We start from the raw sequence: 18,634 nt of genomic DNA, 5'->3' as shown, positions 1-18,634 counted from the left end.
ATAAAGGAGACACTATTTTCTTGTGCTTTGGGGGCACTTTCTTTCTCCTCTCACCAAGATGGAGAGCTGGGAAATTAGGTACCAAAACTCAGAGTTAGGAACAAGCTGCAGGCTTGACTCCAAGATGAGGTGAGAGAAGTAGAGGGATTCTTTGAAGCCTCAAGGAGAAAGAAGAAAAGGATTGAGGCATAATAAGAAAACATTGATGAGAAAGAGGCTCGTGTTTTCTGTTCATCTTTTTCTGCAAATGTGCCATATTCGAATACAGGATTTCTTACCCTTGCTCTCTGGAATTGTTTTAAAACCTGAACACCCAGTTTTTAGAAGATGTTGATTTCCATAGCCTTGATCTTGACCTCCAATTAAATCATGAGCCATGGAGTGAGAGCGACCTCTTCCCCACTTCCCTGACAGAGGAAGGTGCCAGGAGGAGAGTCACAGCCTCGGAGCACAGCATAGCCTGTCAGTGACAACGGTCACATCACGGTGGCCAGGTGGCAGCCGGGCTGCGCTGTCCTGGCAGAGTGCCCGCTCCGGCTACGGACCTGGCTGGTTTGGGGGTGACAGCCTCCACACCCCTCCAGCGCTCCTCTCATTGTGAGTGTACCAGCAGGAGTGTGGCTGCCTGTGACCATGTCGTCAACTCATGGTTCTCACTTCTGTGTCAAAAAAATCAACCCAGAGGAAGGTCACTGGGGATTGGACTTCTGCGTCTCATCTGCCATTAAGTGGCAGAACCTGGATGTCAGAAATACGACTGCGTGTGCATCTCCACTATGCCTTCATCACTTGCAGTGTCCACGGGTAACGACGTCACGTGGTTGGAAAGCAGTGACCTGGGTGTCAGGAGGCCTGTGTCATCCTTGCCTTTCATTTGTCTCTTCAGCAAATACACACTGAGTGACTCTTGTGTGACAGGTACTCTCCAGGCCACCAGAAATTCAGTGATGTGGAGCTTCCATTCTAGTGGGGAGGAAAGATAACGATGAAAACAAGATCGCTTAGGAAGTTAGATGTGCTGTGAGGAAGGTACCCACCTGGGGAGGAGGCTGTGCCCGGAGGTGGATGGGCTACTTCAGTAGGTGGGTAGGTGGGGCAGGCCAGTGGGCCAGCCTCTTGGAGGAGCTGCCGTCCAAGCTGAGACCTGGATGTGCTGAGGAGGAGCCAACCAGAAAAGCTGGGAGAAGAGTGTCCAAGGAGAGGGAAGCACAGGAAAAGGCCCTGCAGGGTCACAAGCTCAGCGTTTTGCAGACACCCAGCCTCTAATTCAGAATATGGAGAGCATTGTCATTGACCGGCTCCCAGCGCGGTGGACCAAAGGCAAACAAGCATCAGGAAAGAGAAGGAAGGAAAATGACAGGCTCGGGCAGTAGCCACATTGCAGAGAAAATCTATCTCAGCCTTTATTTTGAGTAACATTTGAATGGATTTGTTAAGGTTAGAGTTAAGTTGGGAATGTCAGTTGTGAGCTCATGGCCACAAGGAGTAGTCTGTACAGCCCCATCCCTCCGGAGACTCAGCGGCAGTGGCCCCTGTCAGCTGCCCTTATGATGATGATGATGATGCTGAGGAGAGGAGGAGGATGCAGGTGAGAAAGATGACAACAGCCAAATAGCCTATGGCTGTGGTGTTTATTAATTGCAAGGACAACAAAAATGTGATCCTAGTTTGCTACATGGCCTGGTGTCATAAGAATGCAAACATTGAATAACAATGAAATCAAATATTATAATGAAATTCTGCTAGGAGGAGGGGGAGGATGGAAGGAGGGTTGGGAAATACGTGAAAGATCAGAATTCTTATCTTGTGTAGGGAGGTCAATAGATACCCCAAAACTGAACATCAGAAAATAGCAATAGAGGCATGCTATTTAGCAATGGGGAGTAAATCCAGGTAAAAGACTTATCACTGGTTGCCGTGGGGGAGTGGAGAGGGGGAATGGGCAGGACAGAGAACTCCTCTTTTCATTATAGCCTCATAGATCTATCTTTTTTACTGCATACAATGATGGCTTTGATTAAAGAGAAGAAATTTTTCATTAAAAAATGATAATGGAGGGACTTCCCTGGCGATCCAGTGGTTAAAACTCCACGCTTCCACTGCAGGGGGCACGGCTTCGATCCCTGGTCAGGGAACTAGGATCCCACATGCCGCAAGGGGCCTTCTGCGGGCCAAGTTAGTATGATTAATTAATCATACTATTAATTACCATTAATAGTATGATTAATTAATTGAATCGGTGGTGATTAATTAATTGGTAATTAATTGAATTGGTGAAAATCATTGAGTCCCAAATGATACTTAACATGGGGAAATTAATATAAAGTATGCCCAAAAGTAGCTATTAATACAAGGACAGTGAAAATAATAGTGTGCATTTATATTTCTGTAAATTTTGCTACAGCAAAATTGGGAGTGTCGGCATAGGTAGGGGTTGTGTTGAAGTTGATGTCTGTCTGTAAAATATAGGTGTTCTTTTTCCCCACCTCCGTTAGCAGATTGGCAGGGAATTGTGAGTAAGCCTTATAGTTGCAGGAAAAGTAGCAACTGGGGCAGGAGTAGTAGGAAAGACCAGCTAACACCGTGGTCCCAAACAAGTGGGAAGAGGTCCTGAGTGGGAGTGGCTTGGCAGATGGGGGAAGGAGCCTGGCCGGCAGGGAATGCCTGGTCCCCCGGGAGGTGAGTTCTCCAACAGGCCTGGGAATTATACTGAGGACGTCATGTGGCAAGAAAGACGGGGGCTTTAAAAATCCTGTTGTGGAACAAGCAAACCTTGAGTAAAGAAGCCCTAGGCATCCAGCCCAGGAAATGCAGACTCACTCTTGCATCATCTTGCCCTGATGGTCCTCGCCAAGGGTCAGTTGGTCAATAACTTGGAACCTGTATCTCCCAGTGGCCAACATCAGCTCCTGTTTCTTTTAGTCACCAGATTCTTGTACCCCAAGAAGGCCAAACCTAAGGATGGAAATAATGAAGAAATAAATCTGTAAGGCCCACTTGTGTAACAGGTTAAATGTAGGTTTTGTGGTCACTGTGATCATTTGTATGATTTGTCTGTTTTTAAGATATTAAGCTTATCTACTTAAATGGTAAATTGGCATCATTTTGTTGAAATGTGTAGAATCTAAGTTTGTAACCAACACTTAAATGTCTAAGTGCAGTCTATTTTTAGATAATGTTTTTCTTTATTTAATAGCATCTGAATATTTAGAAATGTTTGTTAGATAGGTTTATAGGTGTAAAAATTTAGCACTAAACCAAATACAACTGACTATTGAAAACCAGCGTGTGTGCGCGCGGGGACGGTGCTAGAGGCGCTAACTCTCCACGCAGTCAAAAATCTGAGTAAAATTTAGTTGGCCCTTCATATCCACAGTTCCTCCATATCCATGGATTCAACTAGCCAAGGATCATATGGTACTAAGTATTTACTATTGAAAAAAATATCTGCATATAAGTGGACCCGTGAAGTTCAAACCCATGTTGTTCAAGGGTCAACTGCATAAGTAGTTGTTAAGTTTTCTTATAAAAAAAAAATGTCCTCCAGATAGTAAAGATCCAAGCAACTATGATATGGAGAAAGGTCACGACAGGGCGTGGGGCTGCTCCTTGCTGTGGGAAGCCATTGGAGAGTTTTAAGCAGGCAACTGAGATCATCTAATTTTCTTTGTTTAAGACTGTAGGAGGCCAAGAGTAGAGACTGTAATCTTGGCTCCCTTTCTACCACTAGAGTCTGTGAAGTGTATTCCCTCATTCATTCATTCAACAAACACATGTCTGTTGGCTCCTTAAGTGCAAGCACTGCCCTGGGCACTGTGGTCATTACCAAAGGTAATGACCAAGAGCCTCCTAATACATTAGGAAGTGTTTAGCCCTGTGAGGGAGGCATTACTTCTGACTTGGAGAACCAGGACCAGTTCCACAGTTAAGGAGGAGACAGGGGAGAATGACATTCTAGGAATGAGCGGAGACCAGGAGCTAGGAGGTCAAGAAGTTTTGAGACTTGGTGATGGTCCCCAGAGGCAACAGTGTGTCTTCCGTCGAAATCACACATTGCCAGTTCATTTAGATTGTTGTTGCTTCAGCTCGTATAAAGTGGGTCAATACCAACGAAAGCTAATTTATAATGATAAGTCTGTAAGGCAGAAAGGCAACTCTTTGCTAATGTCCTTGCCAGAGTTTGACACCCCAGGAGAGTTTGAATTTGCTGTCACTGCAGTTATCACTTTTGCATGAATATTAATGATCTGTGTGGAAAGAAAAATGTGGCATATTGGGTTTCTAGAAAAGGTTGACTTATTTTTCTCTATCTGTGTGTCACTCTGTTTATAAATACAAAGAACGAGAACCCTATAGGCACTAAAATAGGTCGGGGCCATGTTCACAGAGTAAAGAGGTGAGCAGAGGACAGAGGTGGTGGGTAGAAGCAGGAGGCCGTGAACAAGGTTAGAAATGGCCCTTGTGGCAAGTGAGGGTGAGCTTGACGGAGACGCTCAGCTGGCTCCTGGGCCATGAAGTGGGCTCGTGCAGGTGGGTGGATACGGATGTACGTGTGTACACGGACTCTGGACCCCCTTGTCTTTTCATGTGATTCATGAAACCAGCTCTGATTTTTACTTCCTTGGCCGACAACCGGGAGGAATCTTCCGGCAGTCCTGTAGAATCTTTTATAGTCCTGCCCTATGAAATCCTACCTACTAGGTTTGCTCATTTCCCACACTGAAATGCTGGCATGAGCTCTTGGGCCCACCCAAAGGCACTTCCCTTAGCCACTGTCCTGCCTGCCTCAGGCCCCCACGATGGGGACTGCAGCCGTGGAGGATGACAGTGGAAAATTCAACCTGAGAAAAATTAGTGCCTGCCAGTTCCTACCTGTGACCGTGCAAGGTGAAGTGACACTTTCTTGTAGAAACTCTAACCTTGGTGAAAGTCATTTTTAAATTGCTTAGTGACTAAGACTAAGGAGAGCCTGAAAAAAATCAACTCATGGAGCTTTTCTTTGGAACACTGGACGGCCACCACCCAGGAGGGCAGGGCCCACCCCTGCCCAACTGTACGGGGCTAGCCCTGTGCTTCCAACACGCTCACACACCCGCTCCACATGTGGCTGGGACTCCCTCCTCCCCAGCACTTCCAGGGCTTTGCTCTGTGTGTCAAATCTTTATCTCCCTCGATCAGGGATATTCCATTTGAAAATAAATCAAAGATGCACAGACTTTGAAACTGAAGACCCAAGTACCAGTCCAGTCTGCCTGTATCTAGCTGGATGACCTTGGGCACGTCCCTCACCTCCTGAACCTCAGGTTCCATGGAAAACACCTGTCCCCATGCCAGGCTCACAGGAGCCACCCCACCACTTAAATGGCAGAGGGATCTCCCAACCCCTTCTGCTTCCAGAAATGCATGTGTAAAGCAAAATTTGCTCGCTCTTAGGCAGCTACAATTTTTATTAAAAAAAAAAATCCAAGTTGGGACTTCCCTGGTGGTGCAGTGGTTAAGAATCCACCTGCCAATGCAGGGGACACGGGTTCGAGCCCCAGTCCGGGAAGATCCCACATGCCGCGGAGCAACTAAGCCCATGCGCCACAACTACTGAGCCCATGCTCCACAACAAGAGAAGCCACTGCAATGAGAAGCCCGCGCACTGCAACTAGAGAAAGCCCATGCACAGCAACAAAGACCCAACACAGCCAAAAAAAAAAAAAAATTCAGGTAGGCACAGGTCAGGTTAGATGGAGAAATCAGTGCCATAATTTAAGTAGCAAATGATTTAAAGCAAAAGGAGGCCAGATCAAAGAAAACGCATTTTGGCTATCATGCCTTTGTGCATTCCTCAAATCTTCATATTGTGCCCATTAGTGCAGTAAAAATAACAGGGCTTACGGGAGAACTGAGGTTGGGCAGAGCCTCAAAGCTATGGGACTTTGTAACCAGAGCATCAGCAAAAATAGTAACCATCCTAACAAAATAATTGCTTGGCTGAATCCCCATGATAAATCCCCCCTGGCAGTTCATCCAGCATCCCAGCCCTCTGTCCTTTGTGTCCTTGAGATGCAGATCTTTGAAGGTGTTCTCTCTTCTAAGAGAACAAGTTCATCCCAATTAGAAATCTGACCCAGTCAGTCAATCTTTGTTTTAAAATACAAGGGCAATGTCTTTATAGTTTGTGTCCCTGTGCTGACAGCCTCCCCAGGTGCCACAACCCAGAGGAAAGGGTGGCATTTTTAGAAGCCACAGAACCAGCCACCGTCGCTCTAAAGAAGCCACGTCCATGGCGTTTTCATCTGCTTTTCTTAATTAAGGCCTTCAGGCTTTCTCTTTAGTTGTGAGAATGCTCTCCTCTGGACTCTTCAAGACGGTCAGTGTGGGGAGGAGGTGTTGGCCTAGAGCAAGTTTTCTGTTTTGTGTTTGAGCGCTTGTCCCTTTCAGTTGCCAGGGCTTAGGGTTGACTTGTAGGAAGGAAAGGGTGGGAGGTGGAGAGAAGAGGGGAGAGATGAAGATGAACCGGTAACTCACCACAGCGTACGTAGTGTTTCCCTGCTAGAATCGCCAGTCCGTAGCCCTGGAGAAAGGGAGCCCGCCCGGATAGACTGTGGAGCACCTCTCCTTCTAGTTGCAAAATTCCCACTCACCAACTCAATGTTCCGCAACCCTGCTTGCTAGGAGGACACCTGCCAGCTATCCCCAGACACCTGTTCTGGGCCCCAGGGGGATAAATTTCTTCTTGTGACTCCCATGCTTTCCTCCCGCCTCCCTCCCCCAGTTACTTACAACTACAGGTAGGGTGTTTGGGGGTCTTTTTCCTCTTTTACACAGAGGAGATACTTTTTATAATTTTTTTCTTCAGAAACTGATGTGGCAATTAACATTTTATGGATTCTGGGTGATGGGCACTCAGAACTAGAAGCTTGAATTGATTCCGAATCCTCCCTCTGTCTGGTGGCTGGAGCCCAGCACCCGCTGTGATAGGCTGACAGGGTGGGGCTCACACGGGGCCTCAGAGATCACCCATTAACTCAAGATCAGGGTGAATGAATGAGCGTATCCATTCCTTAACACCCCATACCTCTCCCCTGGAACAATCCAAAGGCTCATCATATCTGACAACCTCAAAGCTGGCTATGATGGGGCCCGTTTGACCCCTCCAGCTGGCCTGGAGGGCAGTGGGCTCCAAAGTGGGGGCACCAGACAATCTATGAGGTGGAGGAAAGAGATATGAAATCTTTACACTTACTAAGGGAAATATTTCTCATATTAATATATATATTTATTAAACTATTTCATCCTCTTCCTTTTATTTGCATATCTGTTTTATATAGTGATATTTAGTACATGTATGTCATTTATAAACAGTATATTCACACATGCTCCCCCTCAGGGGGGCAGTGCCCACAATTTCTTATTGACCGGGATGTAGGAGAGGATCGAAAAGCTGGGAGACACCTGCTAGGAGAGTCGGGCTTGCTCCATCCTGCTTTCCCTAAATGGGGGGCAGGGGGCGGAATTCTCTAGCAGAGGGCTGGCAAGTACTGCAGATCCCTTCGTTCAGAAGTTAGTTTTGAGATGGCAGGTGAAGCAGAGATTGAAAATGAACCAGGTTGGGGTTGACTTTTCTCCTTCGAAAGGCATGAGGACATGAATAAAACAAAGCAGAGAGGGTTGGCCCACATGTTTCTGAACTAAAGCCATAACTCCTTTCAGGTTAGCATTTCCTAGGGTTCAAAGATGTGTGAAAAGAGAGAGCAGTAGGTTTCGGGGCCTCGGATGTTTTCTTCAGGGCACGGCAGGCCCTGCTGGCAAGGTTTCCAGACATGAGCACCAAGTGGATGCCAGCGTCTGAGCTTGTGTGGCTTTCCGGGACAATAGCAACCCCTGTACCTGCAGGATGCCCTCTGGCTGCAGGACACGCCTCACAGCTGGCGACATTTCTCCTGTTTGATGGTAGCACTTGGGGTACAGGAACACAAGCAACAGTAGACCCCCCCACTCCTGTTTTTAAAAAGTGAGTACCCTCAAGAGAAAGCGAGGGAGCAGTGGATGAAGTAAACTGCTCACGTGACCTTTTGCCTGTTTATTTACCAAATGCTTCTTTAATGCTTACCATGTATCATTGTTCTAAATAAAACAGGAACTCAGTTGCTCCTCACAGCAACCTTAAGAGGTAGTAGTATTATCAGCCCATTTTACAGATGAGGACTCTAAAACTCAGAGAGGTAACTTCACTTGCCTGGGGTCACACAGTTTGTCGGTGGCAGCACCAGGGCTCACATGGGCTCCCAGCCTGGGCTCCCAGCTTGGCCCCTGTAGATGCATCTGCACGAACAGTCCTCAGCCAGCACAGCACCTCTCTTGTTATGGAATCCCTCTTGTATTTCTTCTGGTGGAGATGCCCAAACCTATCAGAATTATCTTATTTTTTGTTCGGTTTTGCAACAGGCCTTTCTAAAAATAGTATTATTTTACATGTAATATTATAAATAGTATTATTACAAAAATAGTATTATACTGTTTTCTGTTTTTTTGAGCACTTACTATGTGTAGGTCCTCCTGTGCCAGGTGCTTTATAAACATTAATTCTAATCCTTAAACTGTAAGGAAGAGATTTTTTTTCTCCCATTTCACAGAAGAGAAAGTAGAGGCCAAGTAGGTTGGTCACTCAGCTGACAGTGTCTAGCCAAGGCATGAACCCACGGTTGGGCCTTGCTCGGCTTTGTTATAGGACAGAACTAAGTAGAAACAGATCCTTCTCGATCCCCATCCAGGGGAGATAGTTTCACAAAGCACCCAAAGGACCTTGTGGTGTGCCGATGATGAGGATGTGTGTGTGTGGGGGCCCAGTTTTGTATGCCTGTTGTCCCTGTGCTGGCTTTCACTCGCAGAGGCATCCTGACACGGACAGTAGATCATGTGGTCCTCCTACCTGCCCCACTTGGGACTGGATGCTGCATGGTTTCCAGGCGAGTGTGTCCACAGCATGAACCCCCCAGGCCTAGGCCTGGCCCCTTTTGATCCCGAAGAGTTTTGAAGTTTTATCTTCTGCTGGGCTTCATTAAGCCTTCTGGTTGGTCTGAGGCTTTCACCCTGCCCCCAGTTGTAAACGTTGTGCCATTCTTGGTATTCAGGTTAACAAATTAGCTCAATTAGATGGGTAAATTAGTCACTCTCACTTTCTCAAGTCCTCGTGGAAGAGCTTTGCGAATATATATTTATAGTTTTCTAACAAGCAGTTTAAAGGACACCAGCATGTGGCATTTGTTTAAGAGTAAAACGTCCTAAACAGTGCCCTACTTAGAAACAGGTTTCCAGATTTGCTCGTGGACCGAGGGACGCGGCAGAGCAGCACCCCTGTGCTGTGTCCTACGAGCGCTTCCCAGCTGGGTCTCTTGTCTCTGGGGGCTCCAGCCAAGCGCAGCGGGGCTTACTGAAACCCACACTGAATTCCAGAGTTTCTAAACAGGCTTCAAAGCAGGCTGCTTTGAATTCTGAGTGGTAGATGGTGGAGGCCCAGTGACACTGAGGTTGACAGAGACACACCCCACCCCACCCCCAGAGAGCTGCCGGCACTGGAGGCCGGGAGGCAACGTGCGACACGGTGACTCCCTTACTAGCTAATTGAGGGTGCGTCAGCTCTTGAGCCTCACAGGGCTTATTTCCTCACGGGTACGTAAGTGACACCCCACCTCACAGGGTCACCAGAGGATTAAGTGAGCTGATGCAGCCAGTGTGCCTGAACCATACGAGGCACTCGTTCACCTTGAGGTCCCTTCCTTCCTTCCTGGATCCTTTTAAGTGTTCGCCTCAGATGCTGGCGTCCTTGTTCCTGGCTCAACGGGCTCTTCAAACAACCTTATTAATGCCTATTAAAATGAAACCCAATAAAAGTGCCAATATCTGGTGTTGAAATAATTGATGTAGCAGGGGGAGCCCATGCAGCACCCAGGCAGGCCCCGGGTGAAATTTAGCCTCACACCTGGGGGATGAATTTCACAACTGTAATTGCTACCATATAATTCTTATTGATGTTGTTCTATAATTTCTATTTATTCCACGGGGCTTTTAAATGCATTAGGACTTGTCAACATATTATTTTACACTGTTTATGATCTGTAGAATTATGTCCTTCAGGGTTATATTGTGCAAAAGCTCCAAATAAACGGCTGTGGACCTCGTTAAAAAAAGAGCAAAGAGGGGCTGCTTGTTGAAGTGGTTCTCCATCCCTGCCATCCTGGGCAGAAGTCAGCAGAGCAGATTTTTAATTCAGTTCTGAGCAGAGCTCTTAACCAGGATGCGAGGGAATCCCCTCGTCTGTCTGAGCTGTCTGCTGCGATGGCTCAGCCCTCCCTCCCAGGGAGGGTTTTGTGTAGCTGAAAGGCAGGGGCTATTCCCTGAGGACAGGTGCGGTAGGGAATCGTTTGGTCTTCCTCGAGCTGGACCTGCATTCTGATGATGATGATGACATTGTGCCCTCAGAGCTCTGGGCATTTCTGTCCCCCTGCTCCCTAGCTTGGGATAACACCCTTTTAGTTCTAAATTTCTTCATGGTCTTCCCAGCTCAGCTTATAAAGAAAAAGATCTGAAATTAATTGCCACCGAAGTGTAAATACCTAGTAAGTGTAAAATGTAACCCCCTCCTACAGATTTCTGTATTTACCATGCCAATAAAGCATAAAACTAAGGGGACAGAATTCTGTCCATTGTAATGTCAGGCATATTGTGTGTGTGCATGTGTGTGTGTGTGTGTTGGGGCAAGGGTGTGTCTGTCGTAGTTGGTTATTTTTGGTTTTAGCCTTCCCAGCACCTTTGCAGTCAATCACCTTTGCCGCAGAATACTGAGTCCAAGTTCTTGCATAGCTCATTCCTCGCCATGAATCGCTGGGAAGACCTTTCCCCGGTCTCTCCCGTAGGAAAGCAGATATGCTGCCCCCGGGACTGTCCCGGGGACTAGATGCACTTGCGGCCCCTGGGTTCCTGGACGCTCTCTCCCAGGGCAGCAGGAGCCGCCGCCGTGCGGGGCGTCCTGACAGCCCTTGTGTTTCTCCTCTGGCCCCACAGGCAGCGAGTACGACGAGGAGGAGGTGGATTACGAGGAGTCGGACAGCGACGAGTCCTGGACCACAGAGAGCGCCATCAGCTCCGAGGCCATCCTCAGCTCCATGTGCATGAACGGCGGCGAGGAGAAGCCCTTCGCCTGCCCGGTTCCCGGATGTAAGAAGAGGTACAAGGTAAGAGAAGTGCCACCTCGCTTGGCCTAACTGCAAGGAAATCGGCAAGTCCCGTGTCAGTAGAGTCTGAGGAGAGGTGCTTCCCTCTTCTGCGCCGATCGGCTGTGTGGCCCCCCGGAAAGCCGGGCCTGGGCCCAGGTTGCCCTCAGGTCAGTGCTGTCCCTGGTTTCTGGCCGTTGGGTGTGTTTTCCCCTTCACTGACCTGTGTGGGAGCGGTACGTCAAAAGGGAGTTTTTTGGTGGGAGAATCATGTCTTTGATATTCTTGAGGTTCATGTCAGAGCAGTCAGAATATCAAATGCATCACCTGTTTATTTGCCGAACACCTTCTGCAGTGGTTGGCTCCGCAGACGGCTCACAGAGCCCTTTTGGAAAACGCTGCAGGGTATTTGCTTCCAGCTGAGGAAGCCCTTGCTTGAAAGGAGTTCAGCAGAAAAGGGGCTTTGGTATCTTTCTCACCAAACCCGCCCGCTCTAGCTTCGATGAACTCTCTGTAGGCGGCGTAGAGCCTGTGTCTCTCGGGCCTGCCTCTGGGTGTCAGGGCAGCTGGGGGCGCCGAATTCTCTACTAAGAAGACTCAAAGGGCCAGAACAGTGAGAACACCCACAGCCCTCAAGTGTGGGTCCAGAGGGCGTGTGTCGAAAAACAAATCTGCAAACTTTCCCATGAGGTGTTAGCCGCTCTTTAAAATCCAACTGTGAGATAGAAATGTAAAAATCAAAACCATACCTGGTGCATTTGACGAGATGCTACTTTCCCCAGCAGACTGACTGTTTTTAAAGAAAGGCTTGAAAAATGTGTGGCAGCGTAAGCACTTCCCATATCACTCCCTCTTCAGTATGTCTCTGAACACTAAAAAAATCTATTTCAATACTTTTTATACCTGCTTCTGATATAAAAGCATGAAACCCAAATGTATCACAGGTAAGTGGCCCAAGATTTCACCTGGTCTATATACTGTTAAATTTTTATCATGGGAAGCACAGATGCGCTTTGTTTAAACTACAGTGAAAACCCCAGGATGGAGATGTGAGGTCCCATCAGGGTGTCCTGACGCGCTATCTGGGTATCCCAGGTGCACATGTACATTCCTCTGGATCAGAAGGTGGCGTGGAAGTGGGCGCAGGGGTGAGAAAGCAACAAAATTGTTATCTCAGGAGCCCAGGGGATCATTCGACAAGCTAGTTTGTCCAGAGGACAGCTCTGCTTGCAGAAAGAGATTTTTCCCTTCTTTCTCAGTGGAGAAAGCTGGACAGGGATGCTGTCCTTGTACCCTGCCTGCCTCCAGATGCGCCTTCTCTCCACGCTTCATGAGAGCTGGTCCTCTGTGCCCTGCCGTCTTGCTGCCTTCTCTCAAGGGTCCAAACACTGTCTAAAGGATGTCTTGCACATCAGTGACGTTAAAAGAGGGAGCAAAGAGTAACGACCCAGATTGCAGCTGACCGAAAAAACCCGAAAAAGCTGGTGGGGGGTGGGCTATAAGCTACACCCTTTATGATGAGGCCTTCTCTCTTTCCCACCTCTCTTTCATTCCTTTTTTACATCCTTTCCCCTGGTCATTTTTATTTTCTCGTCATTATTCTTTGACTTCTATTTTTCTTGAGTTTCCAGCAGTTTCCTCTCCTGCAGTTTGTCTGTGTCTAGGTTGGTGGGGCCTTTGTGGAGTGTTGTTTCTCCATCTGAGGCCAAAAGAAAGTTGCATGAACCTTGGGCTGCGGAGGCTGCCTGCTTTAGTACCACTAACTGGCGAATGACATGGGTGGCAATTAGTGGTCCTGATTTCCATGAGGGAAGTGTGAGTTTCCTTTTCTGGGCCAGGGTGCCACATAATGGTGCATGGGACAGGAACAAATGCATAACTGCTTCTCCTAACCAAGTGCTTGAGATGAGTGGTCATATTCCCTAAAGTTTTAGTCTAACTCTTTCTGCTGGCAAGTTACTGGCCGCAGGGTGTACCAGGTGTTCTCTGGTATAATCATTTCATCTTATTTACTGTGTGATTGTTGGCGTGGGTGTTGGTGCGTGGAGGGCGTAATGAGCTTGGTGTAGTGGAGTCGGGCAGAATCCACAGCTGCTGCCATCTTGTTCATCCCCAGGGCTGACTTCACACGTGTCTCATTCCCTGCCCCCGTCGGCAGGGAGTCTCTCACCCATGAGTCTCTTGGGCGCTGGCTGAGGATCAGATCTTCTCACCATTTCATTGGCAGTTGCAGAACTGGGAGAAGATGAGCATCTAGCTCCCCAGACTTCATACAGAGGAGGGCAAGGGGCAGGGCCCAGCAGTACAGCTAGGTCTGCGAGTTGTTTCCCGTGTTAATTCTTCTGCCTAGAATGCCCCCCTTCCCCTCCGCTCTCCTTCAGTACCTCATTTTCTTTCTTTTTCTAATTAATTAATTAATTAATCTATTTATTTATTTATTTTTGGCTGCATTGGGTCTTCGTTGCTGCACACAGGCTCTCTAGTTGCAGCGAGCGGAGGATACTCTTCATTGCGGTGCGCGGGCTTCTCATTGCGGTGGCTTCTCTTGTTGCGGAGCACGGGCTCTAGGCACGCAAGTAGTTGTGGCACGCAGGGCTCAGTAGTTGGGGCTTGCGGGCTCTAGAGCGCAGGCTCAGTAGTTGTGGCGCACAGGCTTAGTTGCTTAGTTGCTCCGCGGCATGTGGGATCTTACTGGACCAGGGCTCGAACCCATGTCCCCTGCATTGGCAGGCAGATTTTTTTTTTTTCTTTCTTGTGGTACGCGGGCCTCTCACTGTTGTGGCCTCTCCCATCACGGAGCACAGGCTCCAGACGCACAGGCTCAGCGGCCATGGCTCACGGGCCCAGCCGCTCTGCGGTTTGTGGGATCTTCCCAGACCGGGGCACGAACTCGCGTCCCCTGCATCGGCAGGCGGACTCCCAACCACTGCGCCACCAGGGAAGCCCTGGCAGGCAGATTCTTAACCACTGTCCCACCAGGAAAGTCCTGAATGTCAGTTTTATTTCAAACCTGAGTACTGAATAAGACAGTAGTTATCAAGTTCTCAGCATGAGGAAAAGTTCTCACTATAGTGACCTTCCTTGCCCTATTGGAGCTTAATTCCCTTTCCCCCTTTCAGAGACCACAGGATTTATTAAGCATTTCATTTTCAAGTTGCCTGACATTATTTATTTTTGTTATTGCTAATATTTTTGAAAGACCAAACTCATTTCAGGGTCTTTGCAATTCGGAGTTTCAGTGAAGCTTTTTAAGCTCAAGTCTTAGAAAGTGAAGTTCCCATTGCTGTCTGTGAATGAACAGATGCGGGAACTCTTACGTCTGATTAGAGCTTGTACTAGCATTTGTGATAAGCTGTCCCATGACACTTGTGGACATTTTAAATCACAGCAACAAAGAAAAAGAGATGGTAAGGTAGTTTACTGTAGGCTCTTTGGCCAACCCTGGAAATGCCATGTGTTTCCACACGTGCAACTGGCTTCCTAATTTTTCCAGAGTAATAAAGCTGACGTGTGTCAGTCCCGCAGCCACGCACAACACAGTGTTGACATTCCAGCTGGGAACTGACCACGGAACCTGTTGGCATCAACTCAACCCTGGGCGTGTCCTTCCCCTGGTGAACTCCAGATCTGGTTTCATGTCAGAGTGGCTTCTGGGGGCTTTGGCAATTTCTGGTTTCAAACCTTCCCTCACCTGATTAGTTATTTTAAAAAAACACAAAAAACTCGGGCCTGGATGGAATATCTAAGACCTGGTCCTGTTGGAGTTGCTATATGCGTTTTTGTTTGTTGTTCAAATGTTTATTATTTTTGGTTTCCTCTCTTTTCTGACAAGGTGTGAGTGGCACTGGGGCACAGGGGTAGCTGGATTTATAATGATCCATCTTGCAACAAGTTCCCTGTGAAAGCGAGGACATGAAATGTTTTAGTAACCCTTCATCCACAGGAATGTTTTAGTTACCCTTCATTCACTGAGGTACTGTGACTATCTGTTGAGCTAATAAATGGGATATTATTAAGCAAGCAGATGCAAATTATTAAGCATTTGTGAGTCAGGAGACTTCCCACCATAGTGTTACTATTAGAAAGTTGACAGTCTTTTTCTAATGATCATAAAACAGTTATTTCCTCCCTGTCTCCCTCCCTCCCATAGCTTAAAACAATGCTTATCTTTGTTGCCTGGCTCCAGCTAGGTGGCTCTCACCTGGGTCTCTCATGTCACTGCAGTAGGGTACCAGCTGGGGCTAGATACACAGGTTGGCTTCTTTACCCATGTGCCTGGGCCCGCAGTGGGATGGTTGGGAGCAGCAAGGGGCTGGCAGGGCATATCTACCTCTCTCTGTTAATGGGCCGGATTCTGCACCGTCACTGCCCTCCCCACATCCCAGCGCAGCAATCTCCTACTCCCCAGCATGCCTCTAGAAGACCAGTGAAGTGCTTCCTCGCCCTGCATGCAGGGATTAATGCAGGGATGACAAGGGCTGAAGGCACAGGCGGCCAACAGCTGGACGTTCAGGGAAGAAGTCGTGTCTGTCCTTGTGGCTCAACTCACTGGACAGCCTTCAGACTCAAAGCATAGACAACTGGTTGCTACTTGTCACCCCTGGGTTCAACAAAGTCGAGAGGATTCTCTTCCATAGGACTTTTGAAAAGTATTAATGTGCACTGTGAATCTCCAATAGGGAAATATAAAGAGGAATAACCACTGAACATATTTTGTTTCATGGCAACTCTCAATTTCTTCCAGAATGAGGCATGCTCTAACAAATTCATTCATTCACAGATACTAGTGGAGCATCTACTATGTGCCAGACACTGTGCTAGATGCTCATGAAACAACTGCAGTTTGTTCTTATTCTTTGGGAGCTCGATAAGGGCATCCTATGAAGTAGAAGGCGGCTATGTTGGAAACCTTTCGTTGGGCACAGGACTGGCCTCAGTGGGCCTAGATTCAGACAGTACTTTAGAAAACAGTCCACTCTTCTGGTGATCTGTACTCAACAACTTCCTATCTTCTCTTTTCCCTTACTCCTCAATCTGACAGTAGCTGACTTGGAAATTAAGACCTATGCTCTAGTATCACCTCTGCCATTTATGCTTACTTAAATCTTCCATCAGTTTACTCAATGTCCTGAGCCTGTTTACTCACCATGTAATTGGGATAAGCAAAACTAACTTGGTAGAAACTGTAGAGTGATTCTAGGCATGACATCTTAAATAGAATATGCAAGTGAGCTAGCAAAACCAACTAATAGAAATCCAGAAAGCATTTTGGTATTTCATGTTATCATTTAGAATTTGTAGGCCAATTTGAAGTTTGGAACTTTTCTGTTGCTGAGACTTTAATAACCTAACATTTTAAAAGTTCACTGTATGTTTGGAATAGTACATAAGTAAAAGTAGGGCCTTGTCTGCCCATAGGTGCTTATTTAACACAACAGTGCTGGGGCAAGATTTGGGCACAGATACAGCTTAATGCAGAGTAGAAAATGGACACAAAATCCCTACCTAAGGTAGGGATTATTATCATGGTTGCCTGGGAGCAAGACACAAGCTGAGTTTCCAAATGAAGAATTTATACACGTCTTGAACTGCATTACCCTAACCTGTGTTTTCTTTCTTTAGATTTTTTCGGGGCCATCTTGAGGATATTTGTATGTAGTTGTTCATCGTTAACATTCTTCAGAGTGGAAACAAGATTCAGAGGGAGCTGTGCCTCTTTATACAGTCTGGGTCTTAAATACGTATTTTATGTAAAAGTCAGAAGTCAGTACTTTCAGAGTAACTGAGGTGTATTTGAAATTGCCTTGCGTGAGCTGTGTGCACGACCCAGTCTGCACCGCCCACGATTAACACACGACTGCGATTTCGTGAAAAAGCCTGTTCTGTCTACAGCTGCCATCCAGAGCTGTCCAGCTGCAGTCAGACCCGCACTGAGGTTTCCCCCTGATCTGACACTGTGCGACTCCGTCTAATAGGTGATATTTTTGTCCTCTCCACAGAATGTGAATGGCATAAAGTACCACGCTAAGAATGGCCACAGAACACAGATTCGTGTCCGCAAACCATTCAAGTGTCGTTGTGGTAAGAGTTACAAGACAGCTCAGGGCCTGCGGCACCACACAATCAATTTCCATCCCCCGGTGTCGGCTGACATTATCAGGAAGATGCAGCAGTAACATGCTGGTCATAACTGTGCCAAGAAATCCTCACCAGCAGTTGCTGATTTTGAAAACAGCCACCTTTTTTCAGGGGAAGCATTCAGCAACCCTTTAAAGAATAAATGCATGCTTTAAATTTTTTCTGTAATTTTGGAATGATGTATCTTTGTAGAGTTAATGATTTTGTACATTTGCACATGTAATCATCATACCCATTTTCATTACTTTGATATAAGGTGCTAAACAAAAAAAGCTCTAGGTTTTTCAGCACATTTCCCCCAAAACAAGACAGAAATTGAGGGCATGTTGCATATCGTTTAGCTGTGTTGCAGTGATATCAGTTGCGGGGGAGGAGGGGCTGGCACTGAGGGTTTTTCCCCCAAGATTATAATGTGATTGGTTGAAGTTTTTCAACACATCAACTCATTGTGTTCAAAACCAAAATACCACCTTCAAACTGGTTACCATGCCTTACATAATGGAGTTAGTTAGTACCTGTGACTAGAAAGACTTTAGGTAACGGAAATATAAATGAGAAAGAATGTTTAACATAATATGCTAAAAATATTTTCATATTTAAATAACATGCATAAAAGGTGTGCTTTCTGTGTTTTATATTATCTTGCAAATCCTTTTGACCTTTAAAAAGCTGAAAATCTTGCCATGTGACTTACCAATCATTTTAGTGTTACAAATGGCATTTTTGTACAAAAAGTCTATTCAGTTCACTCATTAACACACATTCATTGAGTGCCTGCTAGGTGCAAGGGATTCAGTTTATGCCTATTGATGTCTGTGGACCAAGATACCAGTTTAGTGAAATACTTTCCCCTGAAATCTGTTAGGAAACACTTTGAAATACTTAAGTGCAAATTTTGTGTGTGTGAAATTTAGTTCTATCTTCATCTTTAGGTGAAGTTTTAAAGCACTTTGTCGTTCTCTATTGCCAACAGATGTGATGTTTTATGTGTTGCCAGTTCTTGCAACCACTGCCCTAACAACCTGCGGGTTGCAGATAAGAATTAAAATGCCAAGCGCGTTTCAAAGAGGAGCATTTTGTTAAGACCCCTGTCGCCTCCTCATGCTCATTGTGTTTTCAGACTTTTTTTAAAGGCACTTTTTCCATCACATTGTAGATGTCTGTATTCCCACTGGAAATGTCTGTTTAGCTTTGTAAGACATTTTGCTGAAATATGAAATTGAGCCTTATTGACAGGTAAGTGCTTCTTGCAGCAGGTGGTCAAAGAGTGACTAATACGTGACCCATTAGAGTAT

General features: G+C 46.6%; 1 protein-coding gene across 3 annotated transcripts in view; it reads left to right on the top strand.

The window, feature by feature from the left end:
* JAZF1 (JAZF zinc finger 1) overlaps nt 1-18,634 on the top strand; it is a 342,754-nt gene that overhangs the window by 323,147 nt on the left and 973 nt on the right. For 2 of the 3 annotated variants that reach the window (XM_081243749.1, XM_081243748.1), the window contains exons 4-5: nt 11,053-11,222; nt 17,201-17,282. In XM_081243749.1, coding sequence (XP_081099875.1) covers nt 11,053-11,222; nt 17,201-17,282 — 252 coding nt within the window. Of the gene's footprint in view, nt 1-11,052; nt 11,223-17,200; nt 17,508-18,634 lie in introns of those variants that run through there. The other variant, XM_081243747.1, reaches the window with a different exon arrangement.

The sequence above is a fragment of the Mesoplodon bidens genome, assembly GCF_964165515.1.
Source record: "Mesoplodon bidens genome assembly, chromosome: 9".
NCBI lineage: Eukaryota > Metazoa > Chordata > Mammalia > Artiodactyla > Ziphiidae > Mesoplodon > Mesoplodon bidens.
This window is presented reverse-complemented; position numbering and strand designations above follow the sequence as displayed.